At 41.2% G+C, this 22898-nt stretch overlaps 1 protein-coding gene across 4 annotated transcripts in view; it reads left to right on the top strand.

Annotated features, from left to right (window-relative positions):
• RETREG1 (reticulophagy regulator 1) overlaps positions 1–22898 on the top strand; it is a 128511-nt gene that overhangs the window by 89420 nt on the left and 16193 nt on the right. For 3 of the 4 annotated variants that reach the window (XM_034761569.1, XM_034761568.1, XM_034761571.1), the window contains 4 exons: positions 10376–10502; positions 14455–14539; positions 18978–19115; positions 22594–22658. In XM_034761569.1, coding sequence (XP_034617460.1) covers positions 10376–10502; positions 14455–14539; positions 18978–19115; positions 22594–22658 — 415 coding nt within the window. Of the gene's footprint in view, positions 1–7328; positions 7409–10375; positions 10503–14454; positions 14540–18977; positions 19116–22593; positions 22659–22898 lie in introns of those variants that run through there. The other variant, XM_034761570.1, reaches the window with a different exon arrangement.

Genomic DNA, 22898 nt, shown 5'->3' with positions numbered 1-22898 from the left:
AGTTAAGATCCTGATGATGCAAACACATAAGTAGGTACATAACTCAAATAATCTAATTGATTTCAGTGAGACTACACTCTGGTGTACAGAGATTATTGGTGAAGAGAGTTAAAATATGAAAGACTCATAAAGGATTCAGAAATTAGGAAGTGGGTTTAAGGAGGAGGAAGCTTGGGGAAGAGACATTGGAAGGCTGTTCCAAGTGTCTGAGGCACCTGAGTGACGGTACAAACCCATAACTTGGAGAAGGGAGCAGTAAGAAGAGAGAAGCAGAGGGACAAGGGAGAAATGAGAACCAAGATACAGGTGGGGACAAGATGTGCAAGGCTTTGAACATGAGCATGAGGAGCTAGAATTTGACATGGTTGAAATGGGAAGTCACTGAAGAGAATGAAAGGGGATTGATAAGATTGGAGTGTCAATGGAAAAAAATTACTTTTAGTAGCTGTATTTTGGGTTAGGATTGGGATTTTTCTTTTCTTTTGGGGTTTTAGTTTTTGTTTTTGTGATGGTGGTTGTTTTTAATATATACTGAATTTCCCCCCAAAAAATAAAGGGAGAACAAAACAGTAAAGGAATGGGAGAGGGGGCGGAAAAGGAGAGCGACATTGTCATTTCCATCTGCTAGGAATTAATCAAAGATTTCTAAAAATTCAGACCAAATTTTTTTCAAATTTGTCTGGGGTCCCCCTTCTCCATAAGGAGGTAAGGTAAGCCAAGTTGTTGTGCTAAGCTTCTATGCCTGGAGCCAATCTACTCTTCTATCTAATCCAGGGGCGGGCAAACTTTTTGGCCTGAGGGCCGCATTGGATTTCGGAAATTTTATGGAGGGCCAGTTAGGGGAGGGGGTCATGGCCTGGCCCCAACTCCCTATGCGCCCCCCCCAGGACTCCTGCACCATCCAACACCACCAACCCCCCCCCCCCCCCGTTCCCTGACTGCCCTCCCGGGACCCCTGCACCATCCAACCCCCCCGTTCCCTGACTGCCCCTGGAATCCCCACCTCTGACTGCCCCCCGATCCGACCCCTCCTCTCATTCCTGACCAGGGCCGGCTTTAGGCCAATTCGCCTGATACCCCGGAATCGGGCCCTGCACACTCACCCTGCTCCCCTGGCTGGAGCTCCGGCGGCGCGCAGCCAGCCCCGCAGCCCCACTCTCCCCCCTGTTCCCTACCCTCTGACCACCCTGACCCCTCTCCACACCCACACCCCCTGACCACCACCCTGAACTCCCCTGCCCTCTATCCAACCCCCCTGCTCCCTGCCCCCTTACCGTGCTGCCTGGAGCACTGGTGGCTGGCCTGCCTGGAGCCAGCCACGCCGTTGCCACTGCGCAGCATAGAGCACCAGGTCAGACCAGGCTCTGCAACTGCGCTGCTCCAGGAGCTCACAGCCTGCCACCCAGAGCATTGTTCTGGTGGCGGGGCGAGCTGAGGCTGCAGGGGAGGGTGAACAGTAGGGCAGGGGCCGGGGAAGAGCCTCCCAGGCCAGGAGCTCAGGGGTCGGGCAGGAGGGGCCCGCAGGCCGTACTTTGCCCACCTCTGAGCTAATCACTGTGTCATTTGGCTACAAGCACTGTTCTAGAGACCGAAGGTTTCCATGCATTGGATATATCCCAAAACACAGTTCTGGAAAATAATTTTTAAGGAAGTATCCATTATCACATTAATCTTTCTGCCAGCTTCAAGCCAGAAGGGTTGTATCTTGATTAAAGTGGGAGGAAAAGAAGTGAGACAGTGGGAAGATAGAAAGGAAAAGTTTGCACTAATCAAGATGTGAGATTAACAGTGTGGATGTGGGTTTCAGCAGTGGTTAGTGAAGTAAGGGTGAATTTTGGTGATAATAAAGAGGAAGAATTAACAGGAATTAACAAAAAAAAATTGAATATGGTTGGAGAGGGAACAGAGGTCAGTGTCAGACACATTGAAGTCAAATTTCCCACAAACAACTTTTGTGCTCTCTCCCATGTTTCTCCTTACTCACAGAAGTTCTTATAACAATCTACAAAAATGTTCTCCTTCAAAGCTCTCCTTAAAATCCATCTCTGTTGCGATACCTGCAAAACATTTGACACTGGCTAAGCAGTTGATAAGCAGTGATCACAGCATGTTACATTTACTATAATTATCTGTTACTTGGTGCTTCCCACGTCTGTTACAGTCACCTGCTCTCCCATTTTATACTTCAGTTGTAAGCTCTTGGGGACTGGCACCTCTAGATGCGACTGCAGTACAAATCAAAATTGAAATTGCAAATCTGGGTAACAGGAAGGTTACTGTCCTTGTCAACACTAACAGAAGGGTATTGATGGACAGGGAGTAGAGGAATATAAATTCAGTTTTGGGGAGATTGTTCTCATCACAGCTCTGTGCAGTGGATCCTTGTCTGGGTGACCAGTAGAAAAGGGGTTTTTGACCCTTAAGGTCTCTCCTTACATCAGGTAGTAGAAGGGGAAGAGGGAGAAAATTTAGAGGGATGGAGCAGGGAAGAACAGGAAACAGATGGACCAAGGGAAAAGGGCACACCCTTCTTGCTGACCGGAAGAGTGGAGAGGTATATATACCCCAGGCTGTCCTAGAGAAGCTCTCTTGTACCTGTATCAGGCTGGCAGCACCTACTTTCCCACCATGAAGTTTGCACAAAGATGAGGTTTCCTCATGATTCACTGTGAGCATTATGCTAGTCACCCCATTTTCCTTGGGAAGGAATTTTTCTCTCACTGCCAAATTGATTGAGATGGAGTGGGAGTTTTCACCTGTCACACAGCAGGTTTGGGACCTGGTTGGTGGGGCAGGGGGATTAGGTTATAACGTTGCAACTTGATACATAAAACTCACAGCAGTTGTCCCATGCATGCACTTGTTACTGAAGGGATACACTTATCAGATAAAATGGATTGGTAAATGAATCGAAGGAAAGCATCCCCCAAGGAAGCCAGCCCCTTTTTACCCTTTTATAGCCTCTTTTTACCTCATATGAGGGGAAGGCGATGGGATCCCAGGAACAGGATGGCTAAGACCAGGTCAGGGATTATGTAGAAATGATTAAGGAATTGATGATGACCTGCACTGTAAAATGTATTGCTAGGTACTCCAACTTATTTTAACTGAGTAAAGTTGTGGCATAATTAAACCACATCCGTTGACTCTTGTCTGTCTTCTGGACCATGAGTGGGAGCAAAACATGCAAGCAGAAATAAATGTCCGACACAATTGGAGATGGTGTTGTGGGGTTGAGAATTCTATTTGAGAGCCATTGGCATAACTGTATCAGAGCAAATTAAGGCACCTAAAGAGAGAAGTTAGAGGGAGAAGTGGAAGGTTGTAATAAGTGTTGAGGGATGCTAGCCTACAGAAGAAAAAGATGAGCATTTACCAAAGAGACACTGAGAGAATGGTCAGCAGAGTAAGAAGAATACATGGAAGGCGCTTTTCAGGATCAAAGTTACAAAAGCATGCTAGTAGGCACAGGGAAAAGAGGAAGAAGGCATAGAGCAGATTATAAAGATAAATGGCGGGGGAGGGGAATGAGAGGTGTTTTGATGAAGCAGAAGGGGATGGGTTCTGTGGAAAAAGTACTTAAAGGCAAATAATAGAAGAGAGACATTGCATTTGGACATTACAGTGGAAAAGGGAAGAGAGAAGTTCTTGCTGAAGAGTATCCAATTGGCTTTTGGGGGAAAAAAAACAATAGGTAGATCTGTCTCCCATGAGGGTTTTCATAGAGTGTTGACAAAGAATTGAGAGGCACAAATGGTAATCAGGCAATCAGTCAAGAGTATAATGCCAAAGTATTTTGCCCTCTAGTTTAAGACCTTGAAACAACGTTGAACTTGTTTGGCTGAAGGCTTACAAAGTCTTTGTTTCAATATTTCAATTTTTCTGCATCTTTTAGATATGGACATAATCAGTGATAGTCTCCATTGGATTATTAGAACATTTCCAAAGGTGTTTCAACCAAGGCTCTGCTTTGTCATGTACAATACTGTAATTTGTTTGCAAATAATGTAATTGCACACACTGCCCCACAAATGGGATATTAAATCAAATATTCTTAACATGCAAAAATGATTTGTGCAAATTTAGAAGCCTTTTAAAAATGTGGCCCTTAAAGATTCTCAGGCTTTGTGAAATGCAGTTTTGTGACTTGGGAAATAAACTCAAATCAAGAAATACCATGTTAAGGGATGTTCCAAAAACATGATGGCTAGAAGTACTTGAGTTCACATGTACTGTTTGAATTTATTAATGTAATTGTGAAGATGCTTGTGAACTCTACGTTAACAATACGTTGTATGGCACCATATGGTGATCAGCACCATACATCACCTTAGGTATCTGCAACACTGATTCTCAAAACAGTGCTTTCCCTGAATTGAATACCTTGTATTTTTTCAATGTCAGAAAAAGTTTGATGGTTAAAATCAAAATTAGGAAAAATGTGTTTCTGGAATATGCGTACTCATGCTTCTGTATGCTTCTAATGTCTTTTGGGGGAAGGGTGATGTTGACATAACATTGCCTGCTCTCCCTGCACAACAGTGTAGGTTGAAGAAGTACAAGAGAGGAGGCAGCATTTTCAGTGGTTTCAGTAGAGATGTTCAGGCAATTTTTTTTTACAGTCACAGTTTGTTTGCGATCAAGAGGGGGAAACCTAGGAAACACATCTGAAAATCAGGACTGTCCCAAGTAAAATAAGAGAGTGCTGGTGTTGTAGGAAGGACAGGGATATGTGTATCTATTGTGATTTCCTATGGGTGAGTGCTGAAGGAAATTGCTAAGTGTTTTTAGCAAGTACACATTGGTGCATACTGTACACAAGGTGCAGTTACATTAGATACGTACAGTTTCAGATAAAACAATGATAAATACTGCGTCTAGTCTTCCTGTATCTATTTGTGTATCTCTTTTTGTTCTCTTTAATATTCTTTCATGTTGTGATCTGTGGAAATAATTCTTAATGCAATTAAGACAGACACATTATTATTGTCAGCCTTCACAATTTGCTTGCTGTATTTTCTGGCTTATGGCCTATAATTCATATATAGTGTTGACTTTCTATTCTCTGAGCTATTTCTTCATTGTTAAAGCTGTGCAAAACTGGGGGTAATTCTTATGAAGATATTCCACAGTCCTCTCGTACTATTTTTCCATCCCTAATATTTTTCATGGTTTTTGCAATGACTGAAGAACCCTATAATAATTTTTTTAAAAAGGGAGCAAAGTATATAAGATGTTTCTATAATCATGGTACTGTCCTCACCCTAGTGCTGAGAGGCCCACTTTCTTTCCTCTTATGGATACCAGCATTGCTGGTACTGGCAGAACCTGCCTTAGGCAGTGGCTCATGGGGGAAGACAACCAATCCCAAAACTGGTAACTCTCTTAGAAGGAGGCACCCTACATATCCCCCTCCTAAACAGCACTCATAGGGAGAATGTCGCAATCCTCATCCCCCAAACTGGCTGTCTTCTCCTTGCTGCCAAACTGATGGAGAGCTGCTGTATTTCTTAAAACCAAATTTTCAAAATAAATGTAATTAAAATTAAGTTTAGAACCTACTAATTACATTATTAGGTATTAGCACTATGGACAGGAAGCACCATAGATTGATTTAATTTAGCTCCAGGGGCCAATATTGTTAGTATGCGGAGGAGAAGAGAGAGGTTCCAAGTCTGCAATGGTCCTATAGTTATCCTAGCACTAATCCCTACAAGAACTGTGATATTAGAAATTTGCAGCTCTTTAAGGCTGCCCCCCAGTTACTTCCTCCACTTTCTGAAACACAAAGTAGTCCCCAATATATTCCAATAACTTATTGGAAATGTTGTGTTTTGCCATATTACTTTTCCAACAGATGTCTGGGTAGTTGAAGTCCCCCATTACTATATTTCTGTTATTTGTTCTGGAAATTCCTCCTCCACCTCCTGCTCTTGATTAGGTGGTCTTTAGTTAGACCTATACTATGACATAATCCATATTTTTTTACCCCTTTTATTTTTACGTGGAGACTTTGAACTGGTCTATTCTCACCTACTTCTGGACCTCAGACCAAGTACATATATTTTTAATATCTAAGACAACACCTCCTTTCTTTCCTGCTTGTCCATCGTAAACAAGGTATATCCCTTTATACCAGTATTTCAGTCATGAGACTTATTCCACCAAGTCTCTGTGATGCCAATTGTCATAATTTATCATATGGACGAATACTGTCAGTTCTTAATATGTATTCCCCATATTCCTTGCATTTGTGTATAGACATCTGAGATGCTGAGCAGATTCCCCCCACTGATTTCCCTCTTGTTTCTCCTATGATCCTATTATGGATGGGCCATTACCCAAAGTAAAACTATTTCCCCATGCTTATTCTCCCCCACCCCTCACCCCCTACAGTTCCTCACATCTTCTTGTCAATTGCTGGAAATGGGCCATTTTCATTACCACTACAAACAGTTCTTTTTCTCTCCTGCTGATAATAGCTCACCTTAACTGATCACTCTCCTTATAGTGTGTATGGTAACACCCATTGTTTCATGTTCTCTGTGTGTATATATATATCTTCCTACTGTATTTTCCACTGCATGCATCCGATGAAGTGGGCTGTAGCCCACGAAAGCTTATGCTCAAATAAATTTGTTAGTCTCTAAAGTGCCACAAGTACTCCTGTTTTTTGCGGATACAGACTAACATGGCTGCTACTCTGAAACCTATGATCCTATTGTAATTTTTCATGGTCTTCCCCCTCTCAATATCTAGTCCTCTGTTAAGATGGCCCCTTTTTATGCTTACCTGTGAGCTTTTGTCACATCCCCCTGGAACCTAGTTTAAAGCCCTCCTCACTAGGTTGGCAAGTCGATATGCAACTATTTTCTTCCCCTTCTTGGTCAGGTAGACGCCCATCTTTTCCCAGCATACCTTCCTCCTGGAACGGCATGCCATGGTTGAGAAAGCTGAAGTCCTCCCATCGACACCATCCACGCAGCCATCCATTCATCTCCAGGATGTGCATGTTGCTGCCTGAGCCCTTACCATCAACCAGGAGGATGAGTGAGAAGACAACCTACTCCTCTGACCCCCTTCACTCTTGCTTCCTGCGTCCTGTAGTCACCACTGATCTGCTTGGGGTCAGACCTGGCAGTATCATTAGTGCCCGTGTAGATGAACAGCATGGTAACAGGGACGGATGAACCTTGGCAACTTTTCCATAACATCTCAGATGTGTGCTACAGGCATGCAGCGCACATCTAAAGACATCATATCATGTTGGCACATGGAAGCCTCCATCCTCCTCAGATGGGAGTCCCCCAACGACCTGCACCCTATCTCTCCCTCTGGAAAGAATGGTAGAATGCAGAAAGCACAGCTTGCTATTCGACTGCTATTTTCTATTTAATTCTGACAAATTGTGAGTGGGCTCAGAGCCACAATATCTTGTGAGGCTGCAACTGTATACCATATATTAATATTTATAAAGCTTAATAGCACAGTAATTTCTCTCTTAAATTAATTTTGTTGTTTATTGTTGGAGGTTAATTACTAATGTAGATAAGTGCTTATATAACAGTACTGAATACTGTTTTCAAAACTGTCTCTATATTTTTTAATTATTTTGTTGCATATTTTTAAATATCTACAGTACTTCACAAGGGTACAAATAAGCTTAAATTAATGCTTGCAAAACACTTTGAAGTCTTATTGTATTTATAGTTTGTCACTTTATTCAAATTTTATACTGATACAAGACAATCTCATATTATAAAATATAATGACAACAATATGCAATTAAGAGTGAATATTAGCTCATCACTAACTCCCTAACACACTGACTAAAGAGTAATTTAAAAAAATAGACACATTTTAATTAGGCATATGAGGTTTTACACAGAGAATGAGACCAAAGCAGCTTGTTATTTAACCAGCTTTCAGCTTAACAAAGTCAATGAATACAGGAAAAAGTTTTCAAGTTTTAAACCCACTGACACTAATAAAAAAGGCTAAACAAGTTAATACAGTGAAATTTTCAGCAAGAACCACATTCATTTTAAAATTTCTTAATGATTTGAAATTTTTAACAGTAAAGCGGTTTCTTTAGAATCCATTTTGAAATAATTTAAAAATATTCTATATTAGTATACCAACCCAAATAAATTGGTCAGATGTTTTGGGGTCAGTTTTGAGTACGTTTGCCTTCCAAGTTCGTGCTAGTTGAATTTTAAATAGCAAAAATTGAGTCAGTATAGCTCTTGCAATGAAATCTCACAATTTTTTATTACTCTGAATGGTATGAAAAACTGAAAATAAAGGTAGTTTGTCTTTGCTATCTAGCTAAGAAAATCTCCCCTTCCAACTGAATGGTAGAACAATCATCTGGAAAGAGGGGCCTGTATTTGACAGCCTATAGTATTATGCAGTGTTGCTGTAGCAGTGTCAGTCCCAGGATATTAGAGAGACTCACCTTGAGCCTATAATTTGTGTATTTAGCGCTGTACCTGATAGTTTGGGGGATTTTCTTTCCCCCTTCCTCCTTTTATCTAGTTCTTTGGTTTCTCTTTAGTTTGACCCATCTGTGACCAAAAGAATTATTACTGCTAATATAAAAGTTTTTGTTGATTGTTGTTGGCAATCTCCTAGTAATGCATTAGACTTAATAGGTTGAGTGTCAAAGTAAAAGAACTGTAATACTGTATACAGGTTACTTCCATACAGTCTGATCAATGCTGTGCTAACTGAGTAGTCACTGATACGGTTGCCAACTCCCTATCTCCTAATGTGGGACATGTAATTCAGATTCTGGATATATATGTGATGGCACTTCTGTTACATTAATGGGACATAATATTCATAGGCCAGTACCAGTTGTTCATTCTGTTTGCTACTGTTTCCCGTGTTCATGCACTCATCCAAGCTAAAATTAAAAGCAAACAGGCTATCACTTAAAATATTGTCTAGGTTGCTAGGACAAAAATTAGATCTATTTTGTGTTTTTTTTTTCCCCCTAACATCTTTCTGCAAGTTCTATATGGGTTCTAATTCTTCTATATGGGTTCTTTTTAAAAAAAAAAAATTAAATAAAAATGGCCATAGGCCTGTTCTCTTGAGCAACCCTACAATAATAAATTAGGGTGCCTGCACAATAAACAAACAGAAAAATAAGAAAATAGATTTAAACCTCAACCCTTCAACAGATGGCTTTCGTTTTAGGATAGAAAAATAAATCTGATAAAGATTTCTCAAATTTGCAAAAAATTTCTCATTTGTATGGTAAAAATACCCACCAGAATATTATACAATAAATGAACCACATTAAATGGCACACAAGATGGCTTTAAATGTATGAAAAATGCCCTGATGTCCTTTTTAAAAGGAAACACCAATAACACAAACTTGATGTTTACTTAGTTGTATAAGGCAGGTGTGGATCTGACTTTGAAATGAATGCTTCCAAAGGGCCAGCATCAATAAGCAATGATTCTAGCTGTGATTGTTTATAGGGACCTAGAAATATATTACACAGAACTGAGCTGTCATGTATTTTAGGTCTGTTTAACTATGTAGTTTCAATAAGAGAACGTATCGATAAAGAGTGTAAGATATTGCTATAAGCAAGAGTTTATTATTCAAACAAAAAGATTTGATTTTGGAAAACACAGTCAAGCTGTGGAAAGATTCTGAAGCTAAGGAACCTGCATGTGTTTGACGTCTGTACACAGTGATTTCCTAAATTGTAGCTCAGGCTTTTCATCACTGTGGCTAACTATTATTAATTGTTTGTATTCCAATATCATCTAAAAGACTCTGCCAGGATTGGGGTTCCATTGTGCACTGTAGAAACATAAAATAAGAGACAATAATACCTCCTCTACAAGTTTAAATCTAAATAGAGAAGGCAGAGAAAAGGTGTGGGGAAAGGATGTACCATACAGTTACAATAAATGGAGTGGTGGTTTGCAAACATGTTAGGAAAGGATGTCCAGAGAAAAAAACTGTAGAAAGTAGGCTGATGAAATAATTGCCAACTTGTAATCTTTAAATTGAGTGGTCTGTGCACAAGAGAATACTGTGGTTATATAGTTAAATATGTATTTAATAATATAACAAATAATAGTCTTGACTTGCACCTCACTCCACAAGGAGACTTAATTAGATCATTGTGTAATTCATTAGCCAGAAAATATGGGATAATAAGCACTGTGGATTTCTATAGCAGTAGCTGTAGAATAAATGGAGGACATCAGTTTTCAAAATGGTCGGATTCTGTTTATTTTTTTTTCCAGAAATAATATGAAAGATTAATAATGTGAGGAAAATATTCCATAAAAGCAATGCCTTCTCAGTTTTACTTGTAACTAAAGATTTGTTTTTCTATACTCAGCTGGGAAGTCATCAATTCCAAACCTGACTACAGGCCCAAAATAAACCAATGTATTGTAGATGCATTGGTGAATTTATTTCTATTTCTTCAGGAAATGTCACACTTCAAAGAGAAAAACCCTGGCAAGGTAAGTTCAATAAAGTAAGCTCAATATCTTTATCCTGTTTTATCAGGAGGTATTCTGTCTCAGCAAACTATGATTGATAATATAGCAGGTAAATTTGCTAAAATGAAGACACTGAACTAGATTCAGTCAGGGTTTGTGCTAGCATCTTTCTGTATGGATTGTAAGGGAGACTCCATGTAGCAGAAAAGTTGCCCAGGGAAAAGATTTATGGCAGTAGAGCCCCTCCCCAGTTAGCTGCTGGACTCTTCTCCAGCCACTGTGTAACACCAGAATTAGGGCAGGATATGGCATGACCAGTGTGGCTATGGGATGCATTGCTATGGAGCTCCTGGTGGAAATGCCATCTGTCTCCCTAGGGTAGAGACATCAGATCAGATCACAATAATAGCTTTAATAAAAACAGAAGAATCCTACATCATTTATAAATTTATGTATTTTTTAAAATAGCTTTAATTGATTTTCAGAAAGTTTTACTCAAGTATTACATAAATAGCATCTAATATTATGATATGAGAGGATCCTACCTATATCATAGTGCTATCATTTATCTGCTCATATAAATGTAGCATTATTTTTCCGAGACAGACTGAGGTGGAAAACACATGAGTGATAAAAGGCAAGCAAGAGTATAATACTCTTCTTCTATTCGCAGAGTACTGTTGTTTTTGGCCAAATCTGAACTGATCTTTTCTCAATTAAACCAAATATTAGTAGCATGAACAACATTGATAGTGGAACAGTCCATCATGGCAGCTATAGTGGACATTGTAGATTTTTGCTTGTCATCTTTGGGTATTTCACTATTTTTTTTTCTTTTTTGCATTCAAACTTACTTGGACAAGTTACATTTTCTTCTTGAGATCATAACAAGAGTTTGCATTGAGATGTTTCCTGGAAAGAAGGCTCTCCGATGTAACAAAATGAATTTATATATTCCCAGTTGAAAAGTACATTAAGAGGAAGTTACGGCTGAGAGTATATATCAATAAAATAGGATAAATACATTATAGGGATGTTGTGATTATCCTAGAAACAAACATAAACCCAAGAAATTCAAAGTTAAGATTAAACTGAAAAAAACCCCAATCGTATGAGGTATGGAAATGCAGCTTTAATGCATCCAGACTACCAGATCTGCTGTCTACCGATGCCATGCAATAACCATATTGCACTGGGGGGTAGGGGCACTTATCTCTTGAGCACCTCTTTGTGGCTGAGTGTAGTATTTCAGTCCTTTTGCTGCTCCTGGCACCCCCTGTAGGCTGTCTGCATGTCTCTGCCAGTTTTCTTTGGCTTGGCCCTCCAGCCAGGTCACACAGTCAGACTGACCATCTTGCAATGAGTCCAACAAAACAGTCTATCTATCCTCACTAGAGTCTTTAGTCTTCGCTTTGGGTCCTTTAAATTCATCCTTTTGCTTGGGCTTCTAAGCGAGACCTGTCCCCTTCATGGGGCTTAGGTTAGGCTTCTCCCCCACACCTCCCATTTCTTGGGGTTGATGCTATTTTGCTGGTGGATCCACCCATTACTCTATGTTCCAACCTAGAGGCCCTATAAACAGCAGCCACATACTGTTCAGGTACATTTGTTGCTGCTACTTCCCTAGACCTCTTCCCATCTGGCTCCTTTAGCTACACCAATATCCCAGAACCAAAATTCTCAGGTTCCTCTTTCCCTGCAAACCCAACTGTGCAAGCGAGGCCTGAATTGTACCCTGGCTAGTACTCAGACTCCTTTGGCCAAAGAGGAACACCTTCCCACCCAGGGACTGCCCTACTAAGGCCCAGCATCAAATGTTATCTAAGCCTGCTGGTCACTGATTGGCTGTCACTAGACCTTCTAGCCCTTGGAGGACCAGGTCTTTGTAGTTTCCAAGATGGCTGCCTCCAAAAGACCTCTCTAGGCAGGCCTGGAAGACCCAACTTCATTGGTCTTTTCCTTGCATGTTGCTTCTTTCTGGGGGAGGGTGCAGCAGAGCAGTGGGGCCTCCAGCAGGAGTCCATAAGGGCCTGGTACATTCTGTCACATCTATCATTAAGTATGCCTGAGGGAATTTTGCACCACTGTGCATGCGCAGAATTTGTGTGCCGCATAATTTTTTCCTCAAAAAATACACTCTGCCTAAGAAGTGCTGCAGTTCTGCCTTTCGCCCGCCAGAGGCCGCTGTGGCACCAGGACAGCCAGCAGCAGGCTGTTCTAGTGCCTCAGCAACCTCTGGTGGTCAAAAGGCAGAACTGCAGCACTTCTGGGGCAAAATGTATTTTCTGTGTGGAAAAAAATTCTGTACATGAACAGTGGTACAGAATTTCCCTAGGAGTAGAGGTTCATCACAGCATCTGCCTCCAGAGCCAGGCTAGGACAGACAGAGTGGGGCACATGGGGCTGCTGGGAGGGGTCACAGATTGGAGTTCAGAATGGCTAGGGGGGAACAGTGTTGAGCCAGCTGCTGAATGGGAGTGGGGGTGCAAGGCCACATGAGGATGGGAGGTTTGGGGACAGGGGCAGATATGCCTGACTGAATGGGAGAGGCTTGGGGTCAGCCAGGATCTGCATGGGGGAAGCTCACCAACTTCCTAACAATCCCGCCCCTCCCCACCCCCAAAAAAGCCTGTTCCATACTTTTCCCACCCCACCTAACAACCTTCCAGGTTCACTCCAGGCTCCTTCCCTCTCCCTCTGCTCCTTCCCTGTCCATCAGCTCCTCTGTTACCCCTGACTCCCCCGAGCCTTTTCACTCATTCTGATAGGTGTAGGAAATATAGTTCTGTATTGTAATTTAAATGAATTACTCAAAGTTCTGTATTAATATGCCAAGTAAGGAATCTATTTGTCAAAAATTTTTTACCAGAATCTGTTTTTGGTCTGTATTGTTACAGACATACTTGCTGACCGATATTTTGAAATAAATTACCAAAATAATTGAAACTGGTATGATTATATTGTATTATTTTGACAAATAAAATATGCAGAATTTTGCAGAATTAAAAAATATTGTGCAGAGAATTTTTATTTTTTTTGGCACAGAATTCCTCCAGGAGTAGTTAAGGCATTTTAATGTTTGAGGTCTCAGTTTAGACAAAACTGATTTTTAAAGACACATTAAATTTTTTTCCTCCTCCCCTTTTCCCCTGATGGTATCACTGTTCTATTGTTAAGACTATAAGAGAAGAAATAAAGTCTGATAGTGTGTGCTTCTCCTTCTTAATTAATTTTATCTCCTAATTTAATTAATAAGCTTGTAAATTCTCAGAAAATTCTGTAGTTTTGGGGAGGATACGTTGTATTTTTCAAACACAACAGAGATTAAATCCCTTCTTTATATATGCAAAATTCAGATTAATTTATAGAGCAGTAACTGATGCTTCCATAATGATACACTGTACAATGTTGAAAAGTGCCAAGAGTTAGCAGTATACAAGACAAAACAATGAAAATGTCAAGTAAATTACAACTTAATTTGCATAAAGCTATATCTGGCTTTAGTGAGATCCTGTCAGTGCCTTCCTTTCATGAACGTCAAAATCAGTCCCCAGTTTTAAGTAAAGTTTAAAAAAAAATAAACCCAAGTTGTAGTTTTCAGATGGATTATGAAGATGGTGACCTAACAAAACGAGCACCTGTTATTACTGCCTATTGTATTTCTTCTGATATTCATCGTATCCAGTTTTCATGACTGGCGATGACCTGGAGGTTGTTAAAACTTCCATATGGTAGGTGGAGGGAAGAAGCCTTCTTTTTATAATACCACCTGAGACATAGCCTAATCACCCAAAAATATGCTGTTTAATTCTTACTGTAATACTTGTATTGCAATTATAATAAAATCTTCAATATTGTACTTTTAAACTAGAATATTACCCTGCCGGGGAACTGTTCTTATCACAAAGTGTAAATATTTAATGTCATAGCAGTATGAATTCTAACTATCATCTCTGATCTCTTCTGTTTTCAGTTTTGCCTTCTGGTCTGCAGTGTGTGTACATTTTTCACTATCTTGGGTAGTTACATTCCTGGAATTGTACTCTCCTACTTTCTATGTAAGTATAGTCTTTTTTCCCCCCAGTCATGTCTTATGCATGTTGTATGTTCATTATGCAGTCTAACATACAGTCCGTTTTTTAAATAAATAGTTCTGTATATGGATCTTGACCGATGATGATATTATATGAATGTCAGGTTACAGATTTTTCAGTTTGTCAGTTAAAATTCTGACACATCATGGCACAACTGTATGATACCTTTTAGGCAGTGATACAGAGAGAGACATATTTATGCCAAAATAAAACATGATCATGAATAAAAATATATGCTACCATGACCACAAATTCCCTATTGGAACTTCTGAAAATATTTAGTCACTTGGTATAAATAGTTGTTATAATGGTGCTGTCCCATAGAAGAGAAACCATACACTCCCAACCCACAATGTCTGAAGCAGGTTGGAATGTGCTGTTTTTTGATGTTTACTTTATCAATGATTTCATCTTTCAGCAGTACATTTCCCTTTCTCAGAAAGCAAATTATGTCTTCAAAGACTGATGGTGGGCTGTGAGCTACATCTCACTGAGATGTCTCTTCCATGAAAAATTATCCCACTACCCCTACTGTTGTTTGTTTGTTTGTTTGTTTGTTTGTTTTACAAATTATGCCACCAACTGCTGTAGTGTATCATGAGTCCATATTGTCATCTAATACTGTTGTTTATATATGAATGGAGTTTTAAACAATTCAAACAAGTGGGTGAAGAGCTGAGTAAATTATATGGAAAAAAAAAAACAGATGCCTCTGTTTTGCCAGTATATTGGTGTCAGTCTCTGCTGCTGCAAAAAAGTGCCTTGTCCTTTCAAGAGAAGTCCTAATTAAGGAGGGGGAAAAACAGAGTAAACTGAGGCCGATGCGTATATTAGTCCACTGCATTGGAGTGTGATATCAGTTCAAGCACACCATGTCAGGACCTTAATATAGGTATAGTCAAATGGATTAGCAGAAAAGTTCAGTGAAAATAGCAAGGATTATTAAAAGAATTATTACCACCATTATCAAATTTATTATAATAATGGAGCCCTGGCAGATTTAAGAGATTTATATTTAGCATTGTTGGAGTATTGCAGCACACAGCACAGTGATTTATTAACATCACAAGTATAAAGGTTTACAGGCAGAAGAACAAAAACCTTTCTGCTTACATTGAGCTTTTTGAGCCAAATATAATAAACCTTTATTTGTTCTAAAAGAGCTATATATCAGCCGTACAGAATTAAAAAAACAAGAATGCCAAAAGTTTACCCCCATTGTAATTGGGAGAGAACGTTAATTTCAAAAAAATGTGGCTACCACCCAATTAAGATAATGACTTATACCATTAGCACCAAGGATCTGTCCTGTAGCAGGAATAGAAAACATCTACTCAAAATCAGGGAGGGCACTGGCTTCTCCCACCATGCTCCCCAGGACATCCAGAATGCCCTTGATAGTACTCCTGTGCTGACAGAAATGGCACACACACACACACACACAGTCACTGACTAGAAAACACCTGGAGCAGCACATTGTGGATCCAATCTCAGATACAAATAGACCATTGCAGAAGGAACAGTTTTTAGAACAAGAGGTCATGTGATCAGAAATTCACTGAGATGGTAGTCACTGACAAACGTACAAAGCTCCTAGAGCTTTCTATTTGTTTTATTAAGTGGGTGTATTTGTTTGGGGTTATCTTTAGTTTATATTATGTTTTATTTGCATTTGATGTTTTCTTTAAACATGTTATAGTAACCTCTGGAGTTCATGAATACTGACTCTGTCACGTGGTAGGTGATTACTCTTTTGTAACTGTGACCGATGTCATGTGACTAGGAACAGGAATTAAAGTTCAATGTCTTACAAGCCTGTAATATTATTCTATTGTGGTAACACCTAGAAGCCCCAGTCAGAGATCCTGGCCCACTAAGTTAGGCACAGTAAACAGGTTGTGATACTTTCTTGGGGTATCCAGAACTGTAAGTCACCCTGTTACTTCTCTGCCTAAGCGTAAAAGGGTGTGCTGGTGCTTAACTGAGTGACAATTCCCTGCCACTCCAGCCAGCCTCACATATTCCTCAGGACTCTGCCAGTCGTAACTGCCTTGCAGATTAACCCTGGACTACTTCAGTTCCCAAACTCTCCAGAAGCTTCTCCCTACAATATCCAGATCCTGTCCCTGGACACTCAGAGAAATTACCAAGTATGCTGTTTCCAAAGAGACAGAATACACATCAACCTGTTGGTTCATCTGAGGATGCACACCTCACTTTAGTATAACAGCATTGAGATGAATTTATAATAAAACAATAAGTTTATTAATAAAGAACTGAGATTTAAGTGAAACTAAGCAGACAATAGAAACAGAAAACAAAACAAATAATGACATTTTAACAGTTGATATATTGTCTGCCACCACTTCCCCAGCATATATAGAAAAGGGAGATAGTTACCCTATAAATCTATTATGATACTGGTCTTGGCAGCAATTACTGGTTGAATGCATTGTAAGACCACACCTTTAAATCCTATTTTGGGATGAGCCAAAATTAACAAAGCACAGATTTCTTTTAAATATAAAAATACATTTTGTATTTTTGCTGATAACACCAGCAATATTATTTCATCTAATAGTTAAAATTGCTGATTGACATAGATTGATCTTCTACAACAGCAGAAACTTTCTCCAGAGTAAGTGGGACAAAATGCACATCAATTGGATCCACTCAGGGCCATTACTTGGTAACATTTTTCACTACATTTTAGTGACTTTGCTTTTGTTTTTCTCCTTCTAAAAGATTTTATTTGCCTAAATATAAATATTTTAATGAGACTGTGATTGTGACCCAGGGACCTCTTGATGCCAAGTGGCAGCAGGAATAAATGGTACATAAGGGTTAGAGGAATGCCCTGGGTCTGGTATATTTACATTCTAGTTCACCAAAAGAGTGTCTTGTGAGGTCTTTAATAAAAGCCTCTGTTACGCTGGTTGTCAGTGTCATTGCAAAGTGCATGTATGGATGTTGTATATGGAGTTACATATGTACACTGAAAATTATGTTCTTATGGTCTATGTAGGGACTGGTCACCAGGAACAGGGAGAAACTGGTTTTCTTTCCGGCAAGAAATGTTTATCTGTTTCCATGTAAATGAAGTATTGTCTGATTCACAATGGTACTCTACTCACCAGTCTGAACCAAATGCTAATGAAGGGTAGTGAACTCTTCAAAGAGAGGAAAGGAACAGGAAGAAATAAATAGTGGGGTAGACAGGGGAAGGGAAACCCATCTTGAGGTGCACATCAAAGGTATGTGCTGGTATATTTAAGGGTACAAAGAGAGACACTGGCATCCTTCACCTAGGAAGTAGGATAGCAAAATTTGCTTAATGGAAAAGGGGTCTCAACCAGGTCTGGTTGAGAATGTTGAGAGAACTTTGGGTGAGATAAGCTTTTTTAGACAGAAGGATAACTTATTAATTAAGTTTAATCTCTAGAAGGCTGTTATGATTTTGTTTTATGTGAAACCATTTGTTTCCAATATTCTTACTCACTGTCACTTGAATTTCTGTTCTTTGATAATAAAGTTACACTTATTTTCTCTGTAAATATATCTAAGTGCTGTGTGTTTAGTAGAGCTGTGTTCTAAGGTATAATTAGTAAGCTGCGGTTTACTGTTCCGTTGGGAACACCAGACCTGGTAGTTCTGTGAGAGTTCAGTGAATAAAGAGCTGACTCTGTAGGGAACACTCCCAGGACACACGGGTTGGTGTGTACCTATCGCTAACCTGCACAGAAAGAAAGAGGTCTGCAAGGTGGTGCTTGTGTCACCAGAGGCTGCTGGTTTCAGGAAACAGATCCACAGCAGATACAGACAGGACTTCTTCATACTAAGAACAGGTGGTGGTGAGGTGCCTCACAACCCTGGCTACCCAGGGAAGTGTCACAGGGATATCATTTTGCTTCTGATTTGCACTTGGAATGGACAAAGAGTAGGATGAAGAGGACTTATTATTATTCGTGTATTTTGAAAAGCAAATTTAGGTCCCTGTGAGAGGGCTTGGATTGATGTCACTAGAGACTAAAGCTGTGTTTACCTAGATAGCTTATGGCATAGGCAGCAGCTGTGGAAAACTTTGCCTATCCTGACCTCAATAGAATGCATTTATGGGGGCAGAGGAGAGGATAGTTGAATCTAAGTGCCCAGCCTTCTAGAGAGACTATGAAAACAGGTGCCAGTTGATGTGAATATAATGGTAATTTTTGTGATGTGGACTAGTAATCAGTAGGAACCGTACAGAGACCAGTACTCCTCTGATGTGGCATTTACTGTTGTTTAAGTTACGTAAAGGTAATTCTCTTTATATTAATGAAATGTATGGCGTAATCTTTAGTTTGTGATTTAAACATAAATATTTAAGTAACCTTTCTGTTTATATCTTGGTTTTGTGTTACAGTACTGTGTGCCTTTTTATGTCCACTGTTCAAGTGCAATGAATTTGGGCAGAAGATGTGCAACAAAATCAAGTCAGTTCTGCTGAAACTGGATTTTGGAATTGGGGACTATATCAACCAAAAGAAGAGAGAGAGATCTGGTAAGTAACTAATATGGAGGGGGAGGAAGGGAGAGGGTTGTTTTGTTTTTCCCACATGGAGTCTCAAATATTATATATCTAAAATTAGGCAAAAATCTGCTCATATTGTAATCATCACAGTTCATCTTTTGAAACCAAGCATGAGTATACTTGTCATTATGGAATTCTAAACTGAAGGATGGGAGCAAAATTTAAACAGTATATGTCAGACTGACCGGTTAGGATGGGGTGAGGAGTTTTCTCCTCTCATTAGATTTGATCTGCCCCATCACTTCATATATTTAGGAAAACTGCTAGTTTTAAAGTATGAAACATTAGTCTAGTCACCTTACTCAGAGTTAACATGTACTTCCAAATGCATATGTTCTATTCACATTAAAGCACCTAATGTCTAGTGATTAGATTGAGGCTTCTGAAATAAGGACTCCTAGATTCTAACCCAGCTAAATTATGCTAGTGACTGTGCAACTTCAGGCAATTTACATAACCTCTCTGTGTCTCTGTTTACCGATTGAGGTATTATGAGGCTTAAGCATTTTGAGATTCTTTGAACTAAAAGATACTGTATAAGTGCATGTTGTGTTTTATTTTATTAAGATGTTTATTTTGGAAGGTGTGTGGGGGTCCCAAAGCAACTGCTGGGAAGAGTATGAAATAATATACTCAACTATTTTTGAACCATGAAATTGCACTATAGTATAAAATCAAAAGACCATACTTCTGACACTGAAATATTAGGAAGATAAATAAAAAATGCCATCTTCATCCCAGACTTTCTCAGATAAACTTTTATTCTGGGTCATCTTTATATGAGCAAAATTATTATGTTGCTTATTTGATTGTTCACATCAGGGAGCGTGGCAGGGCGCTGCTAGGAAAGCCCTTAATCAGCTCCCGCTGCCCCAGCCCCAATCAGGGGGAATGGATTGGTGCTGGGTAAATAGCCAGTGCTTGCCTGGAAACGTCCCGCATCTTCCAGCTTCATTAGCAGGAGCTAAAAGGCTGGAAGTGGAAGAAGGGGGGGCGGAGACCAGGAGGGAAAGGTCAGGCTCACAGGGAGGAAGGAGCCTACCAGTCTGTTGCTGATCAGGCGGGTGTGAGGCCAAGCTGTGTAAATAGCCTGAAAATAGTGGGAAACTGGTGGTGGGGAAAGGACACAAAATAAAGAGCATGGGTGTTGCACCAGCTTGGAGCGTCCCTGAGTCTTTAAAAAGTGGGGCCAACGGGCCAAATCCTATGGGGCACGACGTGCACCCCGTTACATGTGGGGGCTTGTCCAGGACTAGAAGCCACCGTCAGCGAGTGGAAACCTGAGCATGGAGGGAACAGTGCAGTGGCTCATGAAGCAGCAAGAGGAGCTGCAGAAAACCCTGCAGGCCTTTCAACAGTCCCACCAGGCCAAGAGACGGGTCTTACTTGCTTGGCAGGCCGAGCAACAAAAGACCTTCCAGGACTTCATCAGGGAGCAGACCAGTGTACAGCAGCAGCTCCTGCACCGGTTGGGGAGTCCCCCGGGAGGTGATGGCAGCCACGCACCAGGGTTGGTGCTGTGTAAGATGGGCCCCGCCGATGTATTGTGGGTGCTATCAGAGATAAGTAAAAATTGCATTTGAAGGGGCCCAGGAGTCTGTCAGCTTTTCTGCTAGGCTACAATGCTGCTTTCAGTTAACTTCCTTCTTTAAAAAAAATGGATGGAGGATGAGATTGTTTCTGACAGAGAGGCAGAGAAGGGAGAAGGCAAAATGTGTGTTCCTTGTATGTTAATTGGAGACACCTGTGACCCAACAAAAACTACCAGACCTACTTGGTCACTTGCAGTGCAAATTTGAAGGTAGTTAGGATGAATGCAGGGGAAAGAATGAATGGGTACAAAGGTAGGGTTACCATATTTCCACAATCAAAAAAGAGGACACTGGGCGGGGGAGGGGGCGCTCTAGCCCCGCCCCCCCCCCATCCACCCCCCCCCCCCTCCCCCCCCCCGACTGCCCCCCCCCGAAACCCCCCCCCCCCCCCCGCTCCTTGTCCCCTGACTGCCCCCTCCTGGGACCCCTGCCACTAACTGCCCCCTAGTACTCCACCACCTATCTAAGCCTCCCTGCTTCTTGTCCCCTGACTGCCCCCTCCTGAGAACCCTCCACCCTAACTGCCCCCCTAGGACCCTACTTGTTCCCTGACTGCCCCGACCCTTATCCACACCCCCACCCCATATACACATCCCCGCCCCCAGACAGACCCCCGGGACTCCCACGCCCTATCCAACCGCTCTCCGCCCCCTGACAGGACCCCCAGAACTCCCGACCCATCCAACCCCCTCTGCTCCCTGCCTGCCTCGACTCCTCCCAACACCTCCCCCGACCCCCTGACCCATCCAATCTCCCCTACTTTCTGTCCCTTGACTGCCCCCTCCAGAAACCCCCTGCCCCTTCTCCAGCCCCCTGGCCCACTTATCCTGCCACTCAGAACAGCATGTTGGGCTCCGCGTGGAGCCCGACACGTGGCTGCGCTCCCCAGTGCAACACACAACCCGGTCCCTGCCCCTGCACAGTGCTGCCAGAGCGGGGCACTGGGCAGCAGGGGAGGGGGAGCAGGGGAGGAGGAGGACCTGCCGAGGCCCGATGTGAACGGCCCGGCCAGTCGGCGATCTGAGAATGCAGGGAGGGGAGGGGAGTAGCTCTACATTGGCCGGGCTGGACTCCAGCAGCTGATCTGAAGCTGTGGCGGAAGGGCTCTGGCTGCCGGAGCACCATGCGAGTGGCTGAATTTCCTGCAGCCCTGCCGCGCTCTGCATGGGGGGGAAATCCCGGACATTTGTAGCAATTTACAAATTCACCCCTGGACGCTATTTTTAACCCAAAAAGCCAGACATGTCCGGGAAAATCCGGACAAATGGTAACCCTAACAAAGGAGGGGAAAATCCTGTGCATGAAGACCTATATGCACGTATCCAGAAATTACATACATTTTAATCGGTATGAAAATAGCATAGCTTGCATACTCACTGCCTGTTTTAAATCCATAAAATACAACCATCTCAACACCAGACTAGCTATGTGGAAAGCATAGTTTTGAATTGTAGTTACTTGAATTGTTTAATTTGTGTTAACTTGTACTCGCACTGTAGTTTCAGGGATGTATAGTCTCAAAGCACTTCGCACAGCAAGGAGCAACAGGTTTTTAAAAGAAATAAACGTAATAACGGCAGATGAGTATGCGGCAAGACAGTGCAGACGAATGTTGTCTCTCCAGCTATAGATGCTACAGAATAATAGCTCAATAAATATCCAGCTTCTGAGTCAGTTTGTTTTACAACACCAGCCTATTGTATATAATATATAAATCATTCATTGTGTTAACAAATGAAGCCCATAATATGATTGAATTATTTAAGGAGCTCAATAGAGACAATAGAAATAACTCAGAAATGCTTGGTCATCAGGATAGGATAGAAAATAACTAACTGTAATTTTCTTTCTTTCAGAAACTGCAAAACCAAAATCCCTGGAAGATGACAGTGAATTAGACATATCAGCCCTGTGTCCTAAGGTGACTGGATTTTAGTCAGTTCTTTTATGTAAAAACAGGTTTCAGAGTTACAGCCGTGTTAGTCTGTATCCGCAAAAAGAAGAACAGGAGTACTTGTGGCACCTTAGAGACTAACAAATTTATTAGAGCATAAGCTTTCGTGGACTACAGCCCACTTCTTCGGATGCATATAGAATGGAACATATATTGAGGAGATATATATACACACATACAGAGAGCATAAACAGGTGGGAGTTGTCT

The sequence above is a fragment of the Trachemys scripta genome, chromosome 2, assembly GCF_013100865.1.
Source record: "Trachemys scripta elegans isolate TJP31775 chromosome 2, CAS_Tse_1.0, whole genome shotgun sequence".
Taxonomy (NCBI): domain Eukaryota; kingdom Metazoa; phylum Chordata; order Testudines; family Emydidae; genus Trachemys; species Trachemys scripta.
This window is presented reverse-complemented; position numbering and strand designations above follow the sequence as displayed.